This window comes from Euprymna scolopes, chromosome 7 (genome assembly GCF_053919585.1).
Source record: "Euprymna scolopes isolate OS-2025 chromosome 7, ASM5391958v1, whole genome shotgun sequence".
NCBI lineage: Eukaryota > Metazoa > Mollusca > Cephalopoda > Sepiida > Sepiolidae > Euprymna > Euprymna scolopes.
The window spans coordinates 155,820,904-155,846,974 of NC_136488.1; the positions used below are offsets into that span (position 1 = coordinate 155,820,904).

Below are 26,071 nucleotides of genomic sequence, written 5' to 3' on the forward strand. Positions count from 1 at the left end.
GAATCAGAAATAACTGGGCAGTCAACTCATTTCCAGGTTGTGACTCCATAAAATGTAGATCCGAATCTTTTTATTAGGAAAAGACATTTAACTGTAAAACCTTGCTTCAACTTTCACTATGAACTTTCTGAGAGCTTTTTTTTTTCATAATACATATATCAACGTATAAAAAATATCACACGCAGCAGCATCGTCCTGAACAATGTTGTCCACGTGATCCAACACGATACTGAACAACTTTGTCAATTCGAACCCGAACACTTCCATTGATTCAAGCTGGCACGATCTCGAACATCATCGATTCAAAGCCAAACACAAAGCCAAATCCTGAACAACTGTCGATTCGACAACACATTACCAGAGCAACCTTATAAGTTACTCACTAATTGGCTTATTGGCTTTTTTTTATAGCCTTTAAATGAACTCATTTTCGCAGTACATAGGTCCAACTTAAACATTGGCATACAATTCTTGAACGCTTCTGTGCATGCTCATCACAAGTTTCATAAGCAACGGGTGCAACCCATACATGATATGGAAAAAATGGGCTAATATATATGCATGATGCTATGTAAACCATCATGTATCCGGGACCACCGAGAAATAAAGAAATGAGATGAATAGATGGTGATATGGAGGCTAGTGAATCTATTGAACTGCACACAGGATAGTGCACCGGCAGTTGATTGCTAATTTCTGGTGGCTGGATAGTGATAAGCTGTGAAGAAAAATGAATTCAGTTTGGTGATCAGTTGAGAACTACAGGAAAAGACTGGACATGTACGATTTCTGGTCAAAAGTAAATATATTAAGATGGAACTGACAAGGCCATGATCAGTTCAACTGTGGGAGATCACCAAGACAAAGAAGATTGTCACTGGGGCCTGACATGACCAGACAATGATCAACATAGTGTTTGAGGTCCTTAGCTACACTGTATCACACACAACTTGTGTTGTTTTTACTGTAGCACACCCACTGAGATGACCGTCGGGTTTTCTTGTGAAGCCTGTTGTGGATAGCAAAAACAACTTTCACAACAAACTTTCTGAGATAATTTTTTATTCATAAGAAATACATGTTGCTGCCTTGTTACTTCTGACTCACCCCCAGTTAGCATACTACACCAATGTACGTAGTTACAGCTACAATAGATTTCTCTTAATAGCAATTAAAAATTTTAGGCGGTTTCGATCTTGGTTATTATTTTACAATTTTTTGGATGCTATACTCCTGGCCTACTTCAGTTGCCTTTTGTCATAGTTGATCAATATCTGAGGAGTTTCAAACAAGACACATTATTTAATCCACTTTCAAATATTTAGCACCAGTTTTTTTTTCTTTCAAGTCTGCATACAACAGAAGTGTTTTACTGGACATACGGTCAACTAGATAAAGTGTTGGTAAAAGACATTCTAGAATTAAATCTACCTGGAAGTCCAGAGTTCAATTACAAAAAAAAATAATTTAACTGATACAAAATATAAAAAGGAAATAAGATCAGTGGATTAAATAATGAGTTCAATTTGAACTTCCCCAGATGATACAAAAGGCAGCCGAAGAAGAACATAGGATATATCGGCAGAAATAGGAAAATGACATTGCGAAATATGTAAATAATATAATAATGATTTGTTACCAAATACTATAAAGTTAAAAATAGTGAAAAAAAAAAAAAAAAAAATTTACAAAGAAATTAATTTGTAAGTCGATTAATTAAAACTTGGTCCTTTACAAATTATTTTAAAATGAATAAAATCTGCATGAATTGTTTTAGGAAAATTCAAGTCCATGAGAGGTTTCTATACTAGGATTAAAAAACAAAAAAAAAAAAAAAAAACTGTAGAAGAAATTAAAACAATTTTTAAGAATATTAAGTTATAGGAAAAAATAAATTTTAATGACAAAATTGAAAAGCAAAACAATATTAAAAATATTCTGCTTTTCCGTAAGTCATAAAAAGTTAGGATTTGATTAGCAAAAGTAAAACAGTTAAATGGTCATTTAGTAAAATTAAATTTATAAAAGTGATCTCAATTGTACAAAAATTGCCAGATTTGTTTATAACAATTATAAATTACCATAAATAATGAATAATTAATCAAATTATTTTTGACAACTTTCAGACATTTTTTTTTTTTTAGATGGAAGAGAAAAAAAAATACATTTACTTCTAAAATATGAATGCCTGCCATAAAAAAGAAAAAGTCACGTATAATGATAATCCTTCAATCACAGCTTGAATTTACAAATAACTTCCAATCATGAATTGGTTTTAGCAGATTGTAAAAAAAAAAAACCCAACCCACTCTTCTTACTAGACAAGGATAAATTTATTCTTTTTTTAAAAACCAAGGCTTTAAGGTAGATTAAACTTTTAAGGTGAAGAAAGGACGGATAGATTCACATGTTTATTGAGAGTATTAATGAACATGGCATAACCATCTTCATCTCAAGTATAGGTTGTAATGATGGGACGATTCTAAGATTTTTTTCCTGATTCCGAAAAAAAATTACTGATTCCGTGTTTTTTTCTTTCTTTTTTTTTTTTTTTTTTAAACCAAAGTATTTCACTATTAAGTTGTTTTTTTATTTTTTTTATTACCATAAAAACCCATGTGATATAAGGTACATATTTTTGTGAACATAAAATTACACTTATGAGCGATCGATAGATTTTAATTTTGTTTGTAGCTTAAATTTAATACATGTTTATCATTTGATCCTTAGTACGAGCAAACAAACCAAATAAACAGAATCGTTTTTGGTATAGGAAAATTAGAAAAAATAGGCACAAATTTTTCCGATTCCAAATACCAATTCAGATACTCCCCAAATTTCAGATTTTGATTCCCGTTTCCTATTAATCATTCCAACATTAGTAGGTAATTTGACCTTAGTCAAGGATACAGTATCACTATCATTTCTATCTAAAGTATAGGTGAGTAGGTAGGTGGGTTGTTTTACTGCAGTCAGGGTTTCTTTTCATTGGCTACTACAACGAGATGTAGAGGGCACTACTCCTTTCCCTAAATTGCTCCATTTGCTTTCAATCTTTATCTTATAATGCAGTGTTTTGAAAGAAAGCACCATTTTCTAAGTCTTTAATATAATTCTACTTGGGATTGACCCCCTCCCTTCTTTCCAACCCATTAATAAGCAGTAACCGTTACACCAAATGGGATCAAGGTAACTATAAATTGGATCAATTATACTTGAGGAACCTCAAATATAATTGATCTTATAAATCTTATGTTACAATATCAGTCCTATAGGAACAGTGATATTTGAAACAATAGCACATTCAATAGTTAAAATGATTATCGCATTTCATGTTTTATTATCTAGAAGAATGTATGCTTACTGTCAATATTCTATCTATATTTATAAAATCGTCCAGTAAAAACAACAATGGAAAAAGCCAACTTCTAAGATATTTATTTTGTCCCCATTACTAGATATAACATGGCAACATGAGAGATAGGAAAAGCCAGCATACTGAAATGGTGGTGCACTCTTGATCTGGGGAAGAGTGGGGGAGGGGCCCAAGCTGTCCTGTTGGCATTTCCAGTAGTAGAGCACATCAGGTGACAGGCAATAAACCAATTCTTTTAAAGAGGTAAAACCCAAGAGGGTGCACCTTCTAGATGGAAACCGTATCATATCTCACTCGGACAGAGAAGAGTCATCACAGAAGCCCATCTTCTGTCCAATATAAAAATCAGTAAACCTTTCTGTTAATGACAGAACATCTTTTTAATGTACCCTGTCATGTTTATACAATAGAAATCTGAAGGTTAACTAATTTGAATATAGTTTTGCAAAAGGAACTCTTATTAATTAGCTACTCATTTTGTTTTACTTGACGATTGTTTTCATTTTACAATATTTATGCAGAATAGGGACTACATTATCATCTGCATGTTCTGGCCAATTACATAAACAGCCAGAAGGAGCTGAACAAAAACACCTTTTTTGGTTAATGTTTAAAATACTAGAAAATGTAGAATAGGACCTTGTAAAGTTTATGGACCATGCCAAAATAACATTTATCAAGCCATTCTTAAGATGAGGAGGGAGAAAGCTTTTTATTTGTTCTTTACTCTCACCTAAGAATTAAAAAAATAAAATTTAAAAATTTAATAAATTAAAGCTACTGCTTGCCAATTGTCAGCTGCTGCGATCGGGCTTTGCTGGGCTAGCTTAGATAAATACTTTTGCAGTTTTAACAAAAAAGCTACAATAATATCAGAGCGTCTCCATTTAGACTAAACATCTACAGAATGCCAACATCAATATATTACATATGAATGAGTCCCCGTGAAATGTCCACAGGTCACGCTAGTTCTAAATTATTTTCCTAATTTTCCTGGGCAGTGCCAAAACACAGGTCATGCTAGTTATACATATATTTTAATAATTTTTGTATTGTTTTTATAATAACTAATGTTATTAGATTTTATTCTGTTTACTTGCTGTCAGCATAGTATTAAAAATAATGTATAGCATTTGATAATTGCGTACATTTTTTAATTTCCTATAAAATAGTTACTGCAACTTTGTTATTAAAGACTATTTTAGCTAAAAATGGATGAAAAATTGATGTAGGCTTATAACCGATTTAAATTATGACAAAGATAGCTCTTGCACCCCCCACTTGTTTACTAATAAGTTATAAAACTAGCCAAAAAAAATAAAAATATTTTAGATTCTAAGGAAGCACAATAATATACAGAGTTTTGTATGCTAGTGTCTATCCAAAAGTTATTTTTAATTCTAACTTTAGTCGTTAAACTTTGGACTAAAAAAAGTCAGGGGGAGGGGCACATATACATAAATATTAGTCTTTCAGACTTTGGATTGGTTTGCACTGACAAGGTCATCAAATGATTATGTATTTGCTCAAAAATAACCAGAAGGTTTCTCAATTCAACCAACCAACTGGCCTTGATAAAGGGGGTGGCAAATGGCCCAATAATGTTTTCCTTTCCAAATGCTAACTTGCTTACATGGGATTTGACTTGTGCAGACACTTTTGTGGCCTTGTCAATATTGGCAACAAATCAGAGCCGCAAGTAATCAAAATATGCCAGTTTTCAACAAATCTGTTTTCCAACTAATTGACGTGGAAAAGGGAGGGGAGAACGACAGAACTTGCCAGGCATAACTTCAACAGCATTGGTCTATTAATGATGCACTACATCTGGGACCGTTGCGAATTGGCTTGGCTTTATGAGCATCATCAACAATATTCATGAAAACGTGTTGAGCCTGCTCTTGGCCTGTCGAGCCAAACAGACATCTGATGAAACTTACTTATATTTCAAAACTTTTTCATATATTCATATCAGAAATGGCAATTTTTGTTTTTTGTTAGTAAATTAAAAAGAAAAAACGATTTGGACTTGTTTAGTAGAAAAATTGATTGACAATGGATAATTTCTTATTTAGATTTTTTCTCTCCCGCTCTGGAATGGTTTGAAATTGAGTATTAAGTTGTTGAATTAGGAAGTAGAAGAAAAATTGGCAGGCAGAAATTGTTCAAATGTTTTTTTTTTATCTGAGCATTAAAAAAAAATATATAAGTAAAAAAGATAAAGTGGAAAAATTTGATATACAAAAACGATCAATTTTGAAATGTATGAAAGTATGAAATAAAATTTTAAAATGTTTAAAAACATTCACACTCCATAGAATAAGTTTGAAAAACAAGACGGGTATAAAAAAAAGATAAAAATAGAAGTCATGGATCACAGTTAAATAAGTTATGGAAACAGCAACATTTGAGTAACGTTGGTAAAAAGTCATTTACATACTGTAGAATGAAATTGAAAAATAAAATCTTGCATCTAAAATCTAAGAAAAGTAGAAAAAGTGCAAGAAAATTAAAAAGTTCAGATTCGACTTCTAGGGTACATTTTATAAGCCAAACTTTTTTTCATGCAGTAAGAGAGGAAAAAGAATCTTTAAAATATTCAATCTCTAAAATTTATACATAATTTTTTTTAAAGAAAAATATATTTGAGTAAAAACAAAAAAAGAAAGTTAAATATAAAAAACAAATATGGTTTCAAAATTAACTTTCTGCATATTTATGTTTCTGCACTTGTCCTTAAAAATATGGAAGACCAACACTAGAAAGGAAAAAATTACTTGCAGCAATTCATAGTATGCTATTAAAGTATCATATACAAAAAGTAAATATTCTTTTGGTTTCTAAGAGAGAGAGAAAAGAAAAAGGGGGGGGACAGCCTCCTCTCTTTTTGGATACTCTGATGCCAAAATCTCATCTGCACAATTAATTGACAGCAAACAATTTTCTATTTTAACCATAGCTGGAGAGAAACAGAGGTTTATACCTTTGACAGGACTAACTCAGCTTACCAGATTACAGTCCACATCAATAACCATTATGCACTGTTTGCAAGTAGGTATTGTTTTATGCTGCTAGTGCACTTACTGATCCGCGCTATTTTTTAAATCGTATTTCCAAGTTTAATTAAAGTTTTTTTTTTTTTTATTCAGTTGTAAGGTTAAAGTATAGAATAGGTACAAAACACTCCCCTCCCCATGTTAAGAATGGCTTTTTAAATAACATTATTTCAGCACGGATCAATAAGTGCACTAATACCTGTTTTATAATGTTACTTCGGTAACAAGTTCTTTTCTCTTATGAAAACATCAAGGTTTTCAATTCTCTTATTAAAATACATTTTATTTTAAACATAAACGGGGAAAATGTACATGGTATTTCAGAATTATAATCTTTTCTTAGTCAACTACTTTAAAATTGGTTTTAGACATCTATACATATCCATGTATTGCATTCATGTCTGCACTATAATTGAAAAACGATTGGACAGACTTATGAGATTTAGAAAAGATATTGGTTATCTTTACAATTACTGTTTCCACTTCACTTCAGGTTGCTCTGGATGTTAAGAATTGTTTTTCTAAATAACATTATTCAGAAAAGCTCTTAACATCGTTTGAGGTGAGTGGGGGGATCCGTTTACCTATTTTATATTTTTACTTAACTTAAACAAGATACTTTATAAAATAAATCAAAAATGAAGGCGAAACGTAAATGGAAACCCTGATCAAAATATAAGGGAAAGCTTTACTCATAATGGTTGCGTGATGTATTTGAGAACATTTGATTATTTAATGTTAACAAAGCAACCATACCTGGCTTATGTACTAAGATTCTGAAAACCAAATATATTTTCACTAATTTGCCCATTCTTAAATATCTTTATTCTTTGCAACCTCTCCTTCAGCATCAGTAACCATTTTAATTCAAGATCAAAAGTATTGATATATGCATGGATCAAATATTTTCTCATTTGTATGCAGAGGTTGGTGGGTTGTTTTCTGGCAAATCAACACTTTTCGGGTTATTTAATGGCAAATCCAGTAATTTCATAAAGTTTTTATGCCCCAAGTTCTTTATATCTTCAAATATTTATTCATGGTGTTTAGTTTGGTTGTTTTGTAGAAAAAAACTGTCTTTGACTTTGCAGAATATGATTAAGCTTTGCAAAGAGAAAAAAAAAAACAAAAAAAACATCAATGTTTGGTGCATTTTTTTTTCAAGCTAGTATCTCCAAAAAGCAGCTGCTCTAACAAGTATTATCACTCCAGGCTAAAGTAGACCTGAGAGTAATGGTCCCTAAGGGGCAACTCCACATTCCTCACAAGGGGTCATATCACTGAGTGTCTTAATGTCATACTTAGGACCTGTGTCCAGAAAATACAATAGATACTTATTGTGTCCATATAAGTGTCCAATTTATAAAGATTAATGATAGACATTTTTTTAAAATTTTATTTATGCAAAAATTATTTGGATACATATTGCCAAAACATTTTTCGGTCATAGCTATAAAAAGCCGAGCCCTATTTATGCTCGATAATCCTAGACTTTTTATAGCTATGACTGAAACATATTTAGCAAATATGTAGCCAAACAATGTTAGTATAAACAAATGAAAAGGGAAAGAAAAAACAGGAAGTTGTTTATTTGTATATTTCATTTTTTCCGTTAAAAGACTTTTTCAAGATGGCTGACATTAGATTGTAGTATAGGGATGTTTCAGAAATGCTTTTAATGTTATTTCAACAGCAAAATCCTTTCACTTTGACAGCATCACGTTAGCGGAGAAGGAAGATTTATTGAATCATCACAAATCTTTATGAAAGAAACCGTGTCTAGATCTCAAAAGAAAAATAGAAGACACCAAATAACAGAAAAAAAAATGTTACTAAAAATGTACTAATTGGATTTCTTACAATCACTGGTTCACATTGTTAAAAAGTCATAGAAACTCAGAAATCACTGGTTCACATTGTTAAAAAGTCATAGGAACTCAGAAATCACTGGTTCACATTGTTAAAAAGTCATAGAAACCCAGAAATCACTGGTTCACATTGTTAAAAAGTCATAGAAACCCAGAAAAATAAACTTGGTTAAAAAGGGGGGGAAAAAAAAAAAAAAAAATACACAGCAAACAAAATGGAGAATAATATGTGCTGCAGGAATGGAAAAGAAAAATAAGTAACATATTGAAAGAGGGATGACAGTTTTTGTGTTTTAACGAAGAAAAAACACTTAATATTTAAATATTCGTAAATTTATAATAAGTATATAAAAAAAAAAAAATTGTTTAACATTTATTTTTTTTGGAGATGGGATGGGGGGTTTAGAACTGAACATCCCTCTCTCTATAAAGTAAAGGAGTACAGTTAAATTTCTTTTTTTTTCTAAGGCTGTTTTTTAAAAAAAATCAGGTAGGAAAAAAATTTTATTTTTATTTTTTTTTTTTTTAAAAGTGTAACTGGAGAGAACCACTCAGGAACAGACAGGCAACATATCACTACCTGTCGCCCGTTGCAGCTTTCTCCCACATCCTCCTGAAAAATTGGCAAAAAGACACCAGCAAAAATTATGTTTTAGAAAAAAAAAATAAAATAAAAAATGTATTAAAACAAACAAAACCGCAAGGCTTAAGAAAAAAGAAAAAGAAAAAAAAAAAAGGAAAGATTAGAAAGAAAAAAGTGCACTCTTAGAGACCAAGACCAGTTTTGCAGAAAAAGGAAACGCTCCTGATGTTGCAATCAAAAGTGTTGAGAAAGGGAAACAATCCAAACCCAATGAATCAAAGAAAAAAATTTGGAAAATGCCGTCTCTGAATGACACTGATTTGAAAGACATGGAGTTTCTCACCAAGAAGCATGTTATAGAGATTATTTGTAGAGTTAGGGCCACCAAATCCACCTTAATAGGAGCACGGAAAGATTTTAATATCAACCAAGGGGCAGGTCTGGTAATCCCTCAGTCGATCGGCAGAAGTTAGAAGTCTTGGACGTTGATTTTCTCCGCAGCTCCCTGCATCACTCTTCGGCCAACTCTCGACTGTTCTCTGTCAATGCCTCAACCTGAAATTTCTGCACTCAGCCTTTTTTTTTGCAGCAACATTGCCCAAAAGGCGAAATAAGTTTCGACATCATCTCCCCTACCTTTCTGCATAGGTTGCACAAGTGTTGCGGAAGAGGTGGATGACAGGTTTACAAGTGTTTGATCTTTGCGGGTGGAATCCATCTTGTGACCTTGTGTGAGCCACAATAGTTCAAACATGATGTAAGCTAAGTAAGAAGTTGACTTAACCCAACCAAAGTGAACGCCATTGCAAAACAATATAAAAGTATTTAATTTATTGAAATCTATTATGTAGATTTTGTATACATTCTTTTGTTATAATTAAATTGCCAAATTTTATATTTTGTTTAGATAATACAACTTCAGTATTTAAAAACATTGTGATAATCATCTCAAAGCCTATATGTAACATTGGTAAAGCTAAATATTTCCACTTTATCAATATGTTGATAGTACCTTAAAACCATATGAAATAGGAGTTTGGGTTGAAAAACCTAAAAAACTATGTGTACCCATAATGGAATGAAAATGTCATAATCCAAAAATCATGTAAATTGATCAAGTAGTTTTCTTTTTTAATGATTTTTTAGCGATTAATGATAATTTGTAAGCATTATAAGGCTGATTTTGATCTCTACTTATGTCTTGGTAGTTCTAATTGCGTTGTATCCTTTTATTTAATATGGTGGATGATTTTTTCTTGGTAAAAAAAAAAAAAAAAAAAAAAAATACTTGATCAATTTATGTGATTTTTGGAATATGACATTTCCATTCTATGATGGATACGTATATCAACCATTTTTTTTTTTTTAATTCTTCAAATTAAGTTGAATTCTATATACGGCACAATCACGTTGACACACTGGTTCTCGCCAGATCACCAAAGTTAAGCAACGTTGAGCCTGACCAGTACCAGATGGGTGACCATTTGGGAAGCTTAGGTGCTATATGTACTTTCTGGGAAGGTTAGGCGTGGGGCCAGCACCCTCACCCTGTAAAAAGAACTCTTCGCTACAAAAACATCTACAAAAAGTTGTAGATGGCCTATGCCCCTCCAGGGGCTCAAGACTATGGATGGATGGAAGTTAAATTCTGGATAAGAACCAGAGTTGGGATTGCTACACTATATAAGAATTTGTTTTCTTAACATCAGTAACAGCCATCTAAAACTATAATAAAAGTAAGGATTTATCAAATGTTCATATTTATAGTTCACGAACATTCACAGCAACAATTCTAAAACCAATATGTAATTTGCTAGCAACTGCTTGTTCTTAATGCGCAGAGAAAAAAAAGGTAAATTTGCAAACAGAGGTTGGTCTTTTTCTGCAAAAACTGTAGAGGCGTGAAAATTACATAACTTAAAATGATAAAGACTAAATATTACAGAAGTGCATTTCTACAGAAAGAAAATAATGGTTGATGCTGTAGCCACTATTTCAGAATAAGAAACTTAAAATAAAACCCAATCGAAGGAAATAATAACTGGATACAGGTGTTGCCATACAAAACAGAGCGCAATTGGATTGTGGAGATTTTGCATTAATTACTAGAAATTATATATACTTATTTTGAGGGTTTATTTGGAGTTCTAAAAAGATCATGCTAAGCTAAGTAGAGTTATAAAATGTGGATAGTTCTTTGTTATTGGAGGGAAAATTAAAAACTGAAATCTTGAATTGCAATTAAAACCAATGGTATCTACTTAATTGTCAGGTCGAAATTAGTAAAATATCAAAAAATTACGAAAACTGATTACATAGAAAATGAAAATAGTATTCAAAGTAATTTGCAAATTTTGCTTAAATTTTATAGTAAACATTAACATTCCAAACGGAGTTACTTCCCTTCTTTTTACGTCAGAAATGACAGAATAATTCTTTTGTTAAATCATGAAAATACTCGTTTTATCTAATAATACAGTAATATTTAACTAATTATGACATGACGATCAAGTAGATAACCTTGTTTTTAATTGAAATTGGCATAAAATGTGAGTAGATACCATTACTTTTTAATGAAAATTATTTTTTTTATTTTATTTCCACTCTAAATAATGAAGAAACACAAAATTGTATTACAGAGATTGAAATCTGTAATACAATTGTGATTAATCAAATAGTATGCCATAAGGCATATTATGCCACGAAAATACACGCATCCCGGAAACAGTATAACATTTTATAATTTATTCATTCATTTAAATTTTATATAGTTTAATAGAACTAAAATATCAAATTTATGAAGTTTTAAAATATCTAGGTAGATAATTATTATTGCTTTCTTTTGAAGGCATTTTTTGGAAGTTCAAATCAGTTCAATCATCAAATCTTAAAAATATTTCCATAGTAACAATCAATATAAAAGGGACATTCCAAAAGTAATGCCTAGTTTTTATTCCACCCGAATGAATCAGAGGGGATTGCAAATTGTAATGTTATGATGACTGGACTCATGCATTCATGACCTAAAAGTTTCATTTGTTGCAAATATTGAGAATGCAAGACTAAAAAATGCAACCAGTCATGGCCATGCATCATTGAATTCCTGGCAAAATTGCATTGAGAATGGTGGTGACTATGTAGAAAAATAAAGTAACATTATTAAAACTAGCAGTCTTCGAAGCTCTTTAACTTTTTGAGTAGAGAGAGAGAGAGAGAGAGAGAGAGAAAGAAAAAAAAAAAAAAGAGCCTTTAGTTTTGGAATTATATATCCTTACAGGTAAAAAAATTTTTTAATTCCCAGCAAAATTTTCCAAATTATTGGGTTGACCAAAAAATCCATAAAGAGAAGAAAAATAAAATGAATAAAAGTCAATTTTTGGGCCAACACAAGAATTCCAAACTGTCTCTGTTAAGTATGACATACACTACTGGTACCAGAAGTTACAGCAGTAGTGCTCAAATTTACCTGTGGTAAGGTGTGTACTGCCCGGGCTTGGATAAGTAACAGTATATTGTGAAGATTGTGAAGTATAATATGACAATCCTGTGAATTGGAGAGAAATCACTAATTATACATCGAGAAAATTCTTAAATTAGAGAATATTTTTTCTAGGGTCTGTATATCAATATTTATTTTTGATTAATTGAGGCTGTAAAAATTATTTTTAAAAATAAACCCTCTTGATGAAGCGATAAACATTTTTTTAATGCGTTAGATCATATGTTGGTCCCTGACAGCTATCGACCCCAATATTTATCTGCTGTAGTTTTCAGCTCTCATTCTGGCCATGTAAACTATTGCACTAATGATTGCCAAGGACACAAGCGATATACAAAAATAAATAAAAGCAACGCAGACTCACAAGAAAAAAAACAAAAGTTCACATTGTGTATCAGTCAGTTGTGTTTTGGGAGAGTGTGTGATCCCATCATGTCCTGAAAAAAAAGACTCCCCTCCCCATATACTAGCATCAGCATTTTAGTTAAGTTCCAGTGTATCAGCTACTTAATAGAGATAATTTGTCTGTTGAGGCATCATTGTCGTTTGGTTGAAGTTGGCTCATCTCTTCGTTTGCTAGACCTGATCCAAATCTGTTTGGCTGTCACTTTTCACGTCTACCCAGATCTACTCTCTGCCAAACTGACAGCTTATTATATTACATTTCGACTGGAACTATGTCTATGAACACCTGAAATGTGATTATTTTCTTGTCAGCTTGACTGTGGCATATAAAATTTCTTATATACCACCCACACAAGAAACTTCACAATTAAATAAGAGTCCATTTGTAGTGATGGTAGGATTATTAAAATTGTTACACCTAAATATACCAGCATACATTTAATGTTCTTTTTATATACAAGGGAATCGTCACTTATCAAGGCCCAAAAGCCACTCAAGGATAAAGGTTAATAAGTATATAGCATCAAATTGTTGCTTAATATCGCTTCCTCATTTTAAAAAACTGATAGAATACCCGTTGGATTCGCATGTTTTCTTTCATCCAGAGCATTGGTAGCAAAAGCTCAGTTAAATAAACCCACTGATTTGGTTGGTATGTTACAATGAAAATTGTAAACAGTGCTGATATTGCAACATTTTGTGTATATAAATCCCTAGCAGGGAGACCTGACGTTGCCCGAGATTGAATGAGGATTAACGAATGTTCGACACTTCCAATACATTTTTTTTGTCATCAAAATCGGTGAAATTACCCATTTTTCAATCAAATTGATTGATTTACTTGACAATGTAAATAAACACAACCGGTGTTACCTATAACACACGGCATAATCATATTAACACACTGGTCCTCATCAGATCACCGTAGTTAAGCAATGTTGAGCCTGATCATTACTAAAATGGGTGACCAATTTGGGAATTCCAGGCGCCGTTTCTAGGAGGACATAGACACCTCCCTGCAAGAGTCGCAAAAACCTAACGTCGTCATCTCCTCTAATGGGGATATACATACGACTGAGGATTGCTTGTAAATTTCATACTCCCATGGAACTTCCTCTTTTGGGGGAAGCCAGTTAAACCCAAATAGGGTTAGTGCTGTTTCACACAATAAAAGTTGAGGGAGGGATCTGCTGCAGTTTTGAGATGCGAAGATTGGAAAAGTTCTGTAGATTCCCTTAATTTTATTTCTTATACCGTTTGTTTCGAAACTTTTGAGATGAGGATTGATAATTTGTATTCAGATTATTCGGACTACTGTTCTCATCTAGAATGTTATATTCACAACGTTACCACAAACCTTCTCCAGATGTGTCTTGTTGAACTCGAGAATCTGCATGGAATTCTAAATGAAACTGTTTCTTAAAACCATGAGATTAGCCATTTCTCTTTCATCAATGGAATTGATAAATGCTAAGTAATAATCAGTTCCAAGTCTTCTGACGATTGAAGGTTCAGTGCAGGCGGTTACAGACAGCTAACGCACTACCTAGCTTCCGGTGTAGTGCTACAAGACAAGTGACAAGACAAATCGGTTCCTTCACTTTTATTGTTCTTCAGTATTTCTATTTTAAAATGATTTATTGAAATAAAATATAAGAAAAGGTCATTATTGAAAAGAATACAATAAAAATTAACAAAAATATACTGATAAAAATAACAATTAGTCTTTATTTGCACTTTTACATAATAAAATAAAAAGTTTATTTTATTCAAAATTTTATAAGAAATAAGTTTACGAAATTAAAATAATTTTTTATTCAAATTTATATAATATATTTATGAAAGTATAAAAATAAAATTATTGAGATTAAAATAAATGTAATTACTGAAATTAAAATAAATGAAAGTATGTCGTAGTTTGCTTGAAGCATTGTTTATCAGATAAAAAGGTGCTAGAAGGCTTATCAATGCAGGAATTATTCAGTCGTTGGAAACAGATAAATAACATTCCAAAATACTTTTAAAAAATTTTTAAAAAGTGTTTTCAATAATTCTTTAAAAAAAAAACTTATTTCAATAATTCTTAATTAAAATTAGACCAAAAAAACTTTAATGATTATTAAATAAAAAAAATTAAAAAAAAACAAAAACAAAAAACAAAACATGCACAGGGGAGATAAAAAACGAAGGAACTGATTTGCCTTGTCATCGCTTCTGGTAGAGCTTTGCCAGAAGTTAGGAAGCATGTTAACTGACTATAACTGTCCAGGCTATACTCAAAATATAAAATACACCTGAAGAAGGTCAAGTTACACCGACTGAAACATTGTCAGAGTAACATTTAAGATGAGAGCAGTAGTCAGAATAATTCAAATAATTACACTCACTTTTGGAAAAATTGATTTAATAACAAATGCAATATAAACTTTTTAAGATCAGACCAAGAAAAAATATTCTTTAAACTTTATAATAGAATTTGCAAAATACTAAACTTTATAATAACAATAATAAAAGTTTAATCTTCACAAATGCAGTAGAAAATCCATCAAATAAGCGTCCGTCCGTCAGTACAAATTTTTCAGGGTTTATCATTTCCAGTCAGATTCCAAACTAATGTTCAAAAGTTTTTAGGATCAAACTCAAAAGGATTTAAAGTGTGTGCGTGTATATATATATATATATATATATATATATTCCTTTTATGTATTAAATACTCTTTAAGGTAAAAAAAAAAAAGTCAAGATAATTTCATTTTCTTTCAATCGTGAAAATATTTATAATAGTGATAAAATACGGTACAATTTCAGTATATTTTTTTAAGAGGCATAATGAAAAAGTGGCAACTTACTTAAATGCTTACTTTCACTTATTTAAATTTTACCAATTATGTTTAGCATTTCATTCAAAACAAGTTTGAACAAAAAAAACTTTGATTTTTTTTATTTAATGGTTCAATCCTTTTGCTGATATTACATTTCCGTCTTCAACAGTCTTTGTTTTTTTTTGCATTCATTTTAAACTTGCGTTATTTGAAATCTATAGAAACTGCAATAAGATATTACTCACCCAGCCTCCATTAAATCCATAATTTATTTCTCTACTTAAAAGCAAGCCCTATTTTAATCTCTCTTTAGTAAAAATGTTTCTTAGAATTTTTGTGTCTTAGTCCTGAAACTTTTGGAACACATTTTATTTTGAATATTTCAACTGAAAATAAAACCACAGGATTATTAATGGCAATTGAAAAAATATTGATTGCAAAGCCTGTCAGTTGAAATAAAGATTAATTAATATTGGCATTAAAAACGAAATTTTTAGAAATTTTAGAATATTTACCATGAATATGAGTCCCTGTGTGAGCTTCATGAGTTTGACCAGGCATTTTAGTAATAGCCCTAGAGGGGAATGCAAATGAGCCGCCTGGAGTTGCCATAGGACCAGGGTGTGCAACCTTCCTGGGACTGGTTGGTTCTGAAGTAGGCTGAGACAGTGAAGTTAGATTTGGAATTTGGACTGTCAACTGCTCGGGGAGCGGTATTTGGATTGGTGCTGGTTGTGGCATAGAACGTACATCCATGCCAAATCCTGGTTTTACCAAAACCTAAAAGCAAAAAAATAATTCAAATCACATTAAATCAATCATTTTTTTTTTTGATAGATCAAATAAATTAATTTTCTTTATCTCTCCTGAACATTAACCAAGTTGTAAAAAAAAACTCAACCAGCTGTGAGAATCTATTATATAAAAAGGACAATTGCTTGCATGTCCAGCTAAAAGTTAAAAGCTACAAAACAAACACCCACAAAGTTGGTATATTCTTGATCGACATTACTCTGGATTAATAATATCTAAACATTGGGAACAGGTTTCATCGGGAGAAAAAAAAAAAAAAAAAAAAAAAAAAAACTTGGTTGGTCAGTTTTTCAGTCATTTCCAATATACAAAAAGAGGTGAATGACTTAAAATATAATTTGCAATAGATTAAAAGTGGCATAGACCGAGCGGAGGCTAAAGAGGAAAAAAAACAGAGAAAAAGACTGATTGAAAGTGATAGGGAGATGTTTTTAATATAAAGATGTTATACATTTTTAAATCAGAATCGCAGTACGGTTTTCGGTCTGAATGTTCCACAGTAGACACAATCTCTAGGAAAAATATGTTATTAGCTTCCTGGAAAATACCGGTTAGTCTTGCTGATATTTGATTATGAGGATTATTGTTAAGATAGAAAAATGCTATTGATGTGAAAAGTTCTGTTTGAGGAGAAAAAAAAATATTTACATTAAGTAGTTTTCATGTAACGATGGATGAAATGTCGTTCTGATAATTAAATTTTCAATAAGAATGTTAGAATATAAACAAAGATACGTGACAAAAACCCAGCAAGGATCTTTAGGCTATGTGTAGTGATGACGTAATGAATTTTAGATTTACATGTAGGAAGTTAAAGTCAGTCTGTAATTGAGAGTTGAGGAGTAGAGACAGACAATAGCAGTCACAGGAGCACTTTTATTGAAATACACACACAAAATTCTAGTCTCCATTCAAAGTAATCTCCTCCGGCTGCAATGCATTTGTACCATTCTAACAACTTCTGGAAGGCCCCATGGAAGTCCTCTTGTGGGAGCGTATAACTGACGCTCATCACAGCCTCTTTCATCTCCTCAATCGTCTCATAACGACAGCTTCTAAAATTTTCCTTGAGCTTAAGGAATAACCAAAAAAGTCACAATATGTTGGCAAGTTGAAATACAAAATGTTCATTTCAGCTTGCCAACATTTCTATTAGTTTGCGTATGCATAAACTAATTATAGCTAAATATGGATTAATTTTTCTAACTTTCTTATCTATCTGTCGGGTAAGCTCAAATGGTAGTGAATGCTGCTGGGAAGCTAAATGTTTTAGTTTCGATTCTAACTGATGGCACTCCTGTTGTATTTTTTTTTTTTTTTACACTTTTGAAATTGGTATCATATTAGGTACAATATAATATTGAATACAGAATTGGCTCTCTAATAAATATGAAACCTGCATGAATTAAAATATATTAAAATGTATTTTATGATCGGCAAGATTGGGTGCCCCTCTGCTAGTTATTAATCTATTATAGAAAAGACAAAATGTGTGTTTTTGTATGTCTCCCAAAAACTTTCAACATATGCAACGGACACTGACAAAAAAACATTCATTCTTTGACTGTCAACTGGGACGTTTTTTCCAAGAACGGGTCAAATTTTACGTTGACATTTTTGCAAATTCATTCACACCTGCGATTTTGACGTACATACAAAAAATGTTATTTTGAAGACCAGTAACGTCACAAGTCGCGTGGGCGAGACCACTAAAGCGTTTGCTTTCTTCACCTCCTTTTCCTCTTTTGCGTTACAGGTTCGAGCCTGCTGACTGTGGTTAATTTTTTTTGCGCTTGCACGGGTATTCTCTGCTATTTTGATTCAAACATTTTTTTAGGGCAGGGGGTTGGTTGCTAAATAGCCTTAGTATACAACCTCTCCACCCAGGCAACACAGGGTAGCCATGATAATAAATAATTGAATTGGAAAAGTGAGTTACACGACGATGTTCACTCTACACAGTTCTGAACGCTTCTTTCTTAGAACTGCCCGCCTATGGAACACTGTTCTGCTGGCTTGCTTCTTGACTGACTACAATATCGTTGCCTTCATCTCAAAAGTTTAGAAAAATCTGTCGATGTTCACTCTACACAGGTCTGAGGCGTACCTGAAAATCATGTGTGAAACGCGATTTTTTTGAGAACTATTTGAGACTGTGGATATTAAAAGACCACGGTCGCCATCTTGGATCTTTTCGTTTTTCCTTCTCAGCCCGCACAACAGACACAAGCATGATTTTATGGAAAGCTTTCACTATTTTCACCACAATAATAAAGGAGAAATAATTTTCACTGGAAATTTGAGTTTTGTTATAGATCAAATTCTGTGGCCATTTTGTTTCCATTCAGCTTACTCGCATAATTTTAAAAGTACTTTTCACAATTTTACATGCATAATACTTACTGGATTTTAAACAAAAGTCTTCCCCGTTTATTAATATATAACAAAAACAAAATTTGTAGCCTAAAAAGAATTTTTTTTCTAGTATTCTTCTGACCTTTAAAAAAACAAAAAAACAAACTATGAAGTTTTTAGAATTGAAAAAAAAAAAAAAAAAAAAAAAGCAGCTTACCTCGCCATCAATGTAAGCGACCTCCCCTCTCACAACAACCCGCCGGACAATACCAGAAACTTGGTGACCGGCAAAAGGTGTCCATTTACACTTTGTGAATTTGGTATATGATGGAATTGTAGATTTGGTGTCCAGATCAACTTCAACGTAAGTGTCTGGCTGGTCAGGAAGATTGAAAATTTTTTTTGGATTTGTGTGCAGTCGAAGAATGATATCCTGAAAAAGAGCAATTGAATAATTATTTTAAACATTTTAATTCAATCGTTCAAGTTTTAAGGAGGAGATCAGTACAACAATTGTAGTAATTGTGAGACATTTTTTTTTTCTAACTTGAACCATAAAAGCAGAATTTTAAGAGAGGAAAATAGAGGAAGAACTAATCAGAATCTCAGGGAAAAAAAAAATTGATTCAAGATCTTTGAAAGAGAAAACAGATTAGACTGACAAGAAAAACAATTGAATATTTAATTTACTAGTTAGTGAGACCCGTAGAAATTCTAGGGGTTTTCTTTATTTGTATAAATTACTTATATTTCTTTTTGATAAAAAAAAAAAAAAAAAAATGTGCTTATAAAGATAGCCGACAGATTTTTTAAATATATGGTTTTAAACCAAAACAGTTGATTGTCATAACAAAAAAGTATATCCTTTTCTGTTAAAACAAAACGTTGCCCATTAAAGTGACAAAAAAGGAGATAAGTATGTCCCTTGTATTTGTAATCTTCAAGGTGTTCACATGAGGAAAAATGCCATTTCTCCGATTTTTGTAAAAATCATTTTTTAATGATAATTTTCTACTCTATTAATTTTTGGATATATTACTATTTTTAATATAAGTACTGTTTTTGCTAGCCCCCCCCCCAAAAAAAAAACCAAAAAAAAAAAACATCTATCAACTATCTCCAAAAATGTCTCTTTTGTAAAAATAATTCTCATCTCTTTATTGAAAGTTGAATGCTTATTTTACTTTGAACTGTCATGTTTCACTTGAGCCGCAATGAAATTACTCTGAAAACCCGATCAACATTTTTTACAATTTGAATCAAAGCAGAATTTGGAGGAAAAACTAACCAAAATTTCAGGGGGGGGGGAGCACACACGTTTATTGTCTGACCAAAAGAGAGAAAAGAAAAAAAAAAAAAAAAAATTTTTTTTTTTTTTTTTCCATAAATTTTAGGATGAGTACCTTAACTCAAGAGGACTAGTTGTATAATCTATACTCCCTAACCTTTACTTATTGTTCTTGCTTGTAATACGAAGCATACATTTCGCCCATACCCAGCATTTCTCGTCTTTGTTAACTTTATGTTCATCAGTCCTAGCTTTGGTTACATCTGTGCCAAACCTACTTCCATCTTATAGAACTTGAAGGTGTCAGAGGAATATTTCCTGCTAGTCGATGGGCTATTAGTCATACTCTCTCTCTCTCGCTCTCTTGCCAGCAGTGAGGATGGTAGTTGTGTTCTGGGTTTTAGTGTGTGCAGAGGTAGCCGACAAAACTGATCCTGGCCTTGAACTGCTCTTCAGTGAGGGCAAGCAGCTTCATTTTCATTTGGAGAGTTGGCTCTCTCCCTCCTTTTCTTTGCCTTGAAGGTGGCTGTCTTTAGCGATGGTCTGTCTCCAGGTTTGCCTGTCCTTGGCCTGGGTCTCCTATGCATATGTATTGATGCCTATATCTTTTACGTGATTATCCGCATCTATATTTCTAACACCTCCAACCATCATACGTGTCACTATACAGTGCTCTATCAACGCAACATTAGACTAGTCATCAATTTTCACAATGTTGACACTTTTGCATTGGAAAATCAGCATATTCTGTCACTGAGCTGCTGTCTAAATCACTGGATTTTTCGCAGTTTTCGGTAACAGCTTCTCTGTAGTGAGGATTTCCCATTTCTCAATAGACGCTGCTCAGAGATGCTCAGCATGCGCCTTTGTAAAATAACCGCGCACGCCAACTAGTCTCTAATTGTTAGAGACCGGTTCAGTCTTCTCAATTACTATGTAATATGATTGCTAGTGCACATCTAGTTTCCTTCTCTTCCGATTGTTTTTGTAACATACCAAATCAAGAATCTTAAACTAGGTCTTTTGTCTTTCCGAGTGAATCACCTGAGATTTTGTATTCAAAATATAAAATAATATACCTACTTTATCAAATACAATATTTTTAGAATGGCAACATTCTGTGACAAGTATGAACGTGATAAAGATTCTTCTGTATTTTTTTTTTTTTTTTTTAAATCAAGTTAAATTCTAAATAAAAACCAATTATTCTTTACATAAAAATACAAAATATTTAATTGGTGGAAAAAAAACAAAAACAAAAAACAAACAAAACAACAAACAAACAAACCCTGCACAGATCACATGACACGCATAATAGGGGAGGGATGGAGTGTAAGAAAGTTGTACTTACATCTAAGGTAAGTCTTCCTTCATTAACTGCTGTCAACAGCAAAGGAAGCATAGTTTCCAAACCAGGAAAGCCTGGAGGAGGTTCGTTGCTGTCTTTTTCCTTGACACAGTGAGGAGCTACAAGTAATAAAAATAGTATATAATATACCAAAAATGATTTTATGTCAAATTGGATTTTTGTAATTTTATAACATGTTCAAAGAGATAAATATGTCAGAAATCTGAAGACTCTTGGATTTTTATGGATCCAAGATAGACAAAAAATGGAAAACAAATCTGTACAAACCGTGACATGCACACATACTTGATGTTGCCTGGAGCAAAAATCTAGCATTTTTATTAAAAACTTCTATACTCTATATATCTCCTCCCTCCCTCATCTCTCTCCTTACCCTCTCCCACTACCTCTTCCTCCATCTGCCCAGTCATAAAATACGCTTGGACATTTTAATTCATGAAGATTTCATATTTATTACTATAGAGCCAATTCTTTATTGAATATTATATTGTACCTAATACATAGCACTGATCTCAAAAGTAAAAACTTGAGTGCTATCAGCTAGAATTGAAACAAGAAACATTTAGCCCTCCAACAACATTACCTACCATTTGAGCTGTTGACAGATAAGGAAGATTTAAAATTAAACCACTTCAAGCTTTGATTGAATTTGCATATGCACAAAAATAGAAATATGCCAGCAAGTTTAAATGAACATGATGTATTTCAACATTTCAATATTTCTGTAGGCATTATTCACCCATTCAAAGAAAGATTTTAGTTGTTATAAACAATTCTTGGTGCATGATTATTATTTCTTGTTAATATCAGAGTCATGTGACCAGTAGTTTAAGAAGTTACATATTTATACAAATGAACTGTTTCAAAATATTTAGAAGTGTAAACATTATAAACCTCCATTCATTGAACTATATGCACATGTTAGCAATTCTTTTCTGAATATTCAAGTTAATTGAGAAACAAAGAAAACAGAAAAAATAAGATGACCTGAGATTTAAACCATAACCTCAAGTTCAAACTCAATTTTTCAATCAAAGTTAAACAAGTTTAGCTTTTTAAAAAGTTTTTATATGCCACTTCATTAACTTAAAACTTGTAGGCAACATAACATCCTGTTTGTGTTTCTTAGTAAGAAAAAAATAGAATAAAACAAAAAATGTTTTTACCGTGGTCAGAGAAAAATAGAATAAAAATATAAAAAATGTTTTTACCGTGATCAGTAGCAAAACAGTCAATAACATCCATGTTATCCCAGAGGGCTTGTTGATCTTCAGCTGTCTGCAGACGAGGGCGAACCTGGCATCGGCCATTTCCAATTTTGGCTTTATCCTCCATAGACAGGAACAAGTGGTGGGGGGAGGCCTCACAAGTGACAGGAATTCCCATCTCCTTGGCGGCTTTGATGATCATAATCTAGAAAAAAGAAAAGAAAATCTAAAATACTGAAAGATAAATTTTATTTGTTTTAAACATGAAATACAATCAAGTTTGAAGTAGTGAAATTTGTACTATTTGGATTCTTTGGACTATTATTCTCATCTTGAGTTTTATTTTTTCCAACATTTCAACTGATGCAATCTAGGATCTTCAGATGTATCTTGTCGAACTAGGGATATCTTCCTGTCAAACTACGGATATTGTCCTGTTAAACTTAGGAAGTAGTAGAGTCCAACTTTTGTATTAAAAAGGGCAACATACTTTTTAGGAGTATCTCCTGACTCAACTAGAAGAAATCTTAGTGATCAGAAAATTCTGTGATCCATTTCTAAGATGGAGTCAATATGTGGTCTCTTAAGATGCTTTTATTTATTTTTTTTTCATAAAGTTTTAAGTTTTATCATCACCGTGCTACCGCCACCTACCAGAGTCTAAAATTGATGAAAGAAATGCATTTGCTTTTCCATGACAAGGAAACATAAATGATACACTTGTTTAAAATAAAGTCAAAATATTAACCACGCTAAATTCTTTTTCTTTCAAATTGATTGACCCTTAGCTGTCACTGTCTTCCATGTATTTGGGAATGGGGAAGCCAAATGATATTAGATACAAGTTTGGTATTGGTTATATAAACCAGATGATTGACCAAACAATGACAAAGACAATTTGTCTGATTCACGTTAAGGTCAAAATAGATTATTAAAAATCGAATAACTGCTTTTGCAAGTGGGACATGAACTGTTCAGCCATTATCGGCGTCCAAACATTATTTAGCATATTTTTTCTCGTTCACTATCATTACATCCGATCGTCTTGCTTAGATGAGTTTATTCCAAAGTTTTGTTGGTCTTCATATTGTTTGTTTTGACAGTTTTTTTTTTTCTAGTACTAATCAATCTTTTTGTATTTTACATATATTTTTCTAATTCTTTCTAACCTTCAGGTGTATCTTGTCAAACTCGAGAATTTTCTGTCAAACTCTGGAATTTGGATAGAATTTCAAACAAAACACTTTATTTACTACAGAAAAAAAATAAATCATGACTAAGTGTATATGAGATGCCATGTAAATGGAGAAAAGTATATATACAGTGACAAGGAAACAATAACACGCACATATTAGTAATGAGATCCCATGTAAATATGGAAAACTATACAAATGTGAGACATGTCATCCACTAAAAGTATGGTTAGAACATCAAAAATCTGTAATAAGCGGAGAGATTGAAAAGTTGGATATAGCTGATCATATATGGAGGGAAAAGCGAAACCATCTACCATTATGGGATGAAGTAAAAATTATCGACAAAGAAGAACGGTGGAAAGTAAGATGATTCAAAGAAAAAAAAATAAACACCGAGTGAAAATCAATTACTAAGTAGACCTAGAATTTAACATGATATGGGAACCATTAATAATACATAATAATACATAATATATATATATTAGTCTTGGAAGTTTTTTAACCTTTAAAACCATATAAAAAAAAACTTATTTAATTTTTATATTTTTTATTCATTGGAAAATGATTTAGTTAGTCATCTAATCACTGCATCAATAGTCCTAATATTGATTTAAGGGATCATCAGTTGTTTACCATGAAACACTGTTTCGGGGATGTAGAATAATAAATAGTGATATTTACAACTAGAAATAAAAATAGGTTTAAGGCTCAACAAATTTGTATGTACTAGAACTGTCCACAAGGACTGTGGTGGAGTTAGGGTTACAGTACTTGCAAAAAATCAATTGTAATAGTTATATTCTCCTGAAGGTTCAATTCTAAGCGTGGCCGACTGAAAAATACAATTGCAAATTACTTAGGACCTCTATCCAGTCATGGCTGAGGGATAGAGTTTGACAAGATACACCTGAAGAAGGTCGAAGGTTACATCGTCTGAAATGTGAAAATGACAGTCAAGATGAGAACAGTAATCCGATGAATCCAAATAATATAAATGACCCATCCTCATCTTAAAAATTCAGAAATAAAGAAAATTATGTTTTCAACTTCTTTACTAAGTTGGTGCCCCAGGAAGTGGGACCATTAATTTTTAAGAACTTAGATAGAAATAAAATGCTAAATTTATTAGGTTTTGAGTATATATATATATATATATATATATATATATATATATATATGTGTGTGTGCGCGCAAAAAAAAAAAATAAATAAAATAAAATAAAATAAAATAAAAAAAAGGTTTACCTCTTCTTTGCGTGCTACATGGCAAATATGCACGGATCTTTGATAAAGTTCTGCTAACAGAATTACAGCTGCAGTTGTAGTTCCCTCAGCATGTACGCAGAGAGGTAGATGTGATGGCCAACTCTCAAAATGCTATTATAAAAAAAAAAAAAAAAAAAAATTGATACATTAAAAACCAGATTAAATCTGACATGAAAAAAAGTAAGAGAGAGATTCAAAGACATAATTTATCTGAATTGTTGGTTTCATGGGGCTTACCTTTGATTTAAAGATCAAAACAAAATATCCATAAGAAACAATTCACTTCATCCAGAAAGTATATCACTATTGTTAAACAAAATGTATTAAGCACAAAAGTTGAAACGATGTCAATATATATAGTCGTGATTTCAAAAGTAAAAAGTGTTTGGGTACCATCAACTAGAATTGAAACCAAAACTGCAGCATTCAAAGCTGGTGACGTTACCACTGTATCAATGTGACACGCATATATACCGATTGAAAATAAATTTATGTATGAATGTACAAAATGTCTAACAAGTTTTCCCCGTTTTTGACCTCTTAAAAACTATTTTAACTAAAGACCCATAAAAGAACAGTCTGTAAAAAATAGTTATTTGAAGCCCCCTAACGCTGGTCTACGACTTAGTTTTGGAGGAGATAGAGTTTGAAAATATGGAGACAGACAGACATATAACCTTTTATATATTAAATTTTTTGGCAACAGTGTATCTAACATCTATTTTTTCCTTTAGTCCTCACATTCCATGAGTGATGTTCCAGACAAAGAGGGGAGAATTGTTTTCTAAGTCAAAATATATATTTCATTTAACATTGGCAAGTTTTTAACCTTGAAGTAGTATTTTTTTAGTTTCCTACATCAAGTGGTTTCATGCACTTACTGGAGCAATCTTCATGAAGAAAAAAAAAACTTGACAAATCTGATATAGAGTACACAATATAAAAGAAAAAATAAATCTTTCAAATACA

General features: G+C 31.8%; 1 protein-coding gene and 1 pseudogene across 8 annotated transcripts in view; one reads left to right on the forward strand and one right to left on the reverse strand.

Moving 5' to 3' along the window:
- Nucleotides 1–26,071, reverse strand: part of LOC145280086 (multifunctional protein CAD-like) — a 181,194-nt gene that overhangs the window by 43,807 nt on the left and 111,316 nt on the right. For 4 of the 8 annotated variants that reach the window (XM_080131792.1, XM_080131797.1, XM_080131793.1 and 1 more), the window contains exons 31-36: nt 25,082–25,213; nt 22,645–22,846; nt 21,416–21,531; nt 18,994–19,209; nt 16,124–16,388; nt 12,350–12,427 (exon numbers count right to left, since the gene is read on the reverse strand). In XM_080131792.1, coding sequence (XP_079987918.1) covers nt 12,350–12,427; nt 16,124–16,388; nt 18,994–19,209; nt 21,416–21,531; nt 22,645–22,846; nt 25,082–25,213 — 1,009 coding nt within the window. The remainder of the gene's footprint in view (nt 1–12,349; nt 12,428–16,123; nt 16,389–18,993; nt 19,210–21,415; nt 21,532–22,644; nt 22,847–25,081; nt 25,214–26,071) is intronic. The other 4 variants (XM_080131798.1, XM_080131799.1, XM_080131796.1 and 1 more) reach the window with 1 other exon arrangement.
- LOC145280680 (5S ribosomal RNA) lies at nt 10,276–10,392 on the forward strand (annotated as a pseudogene).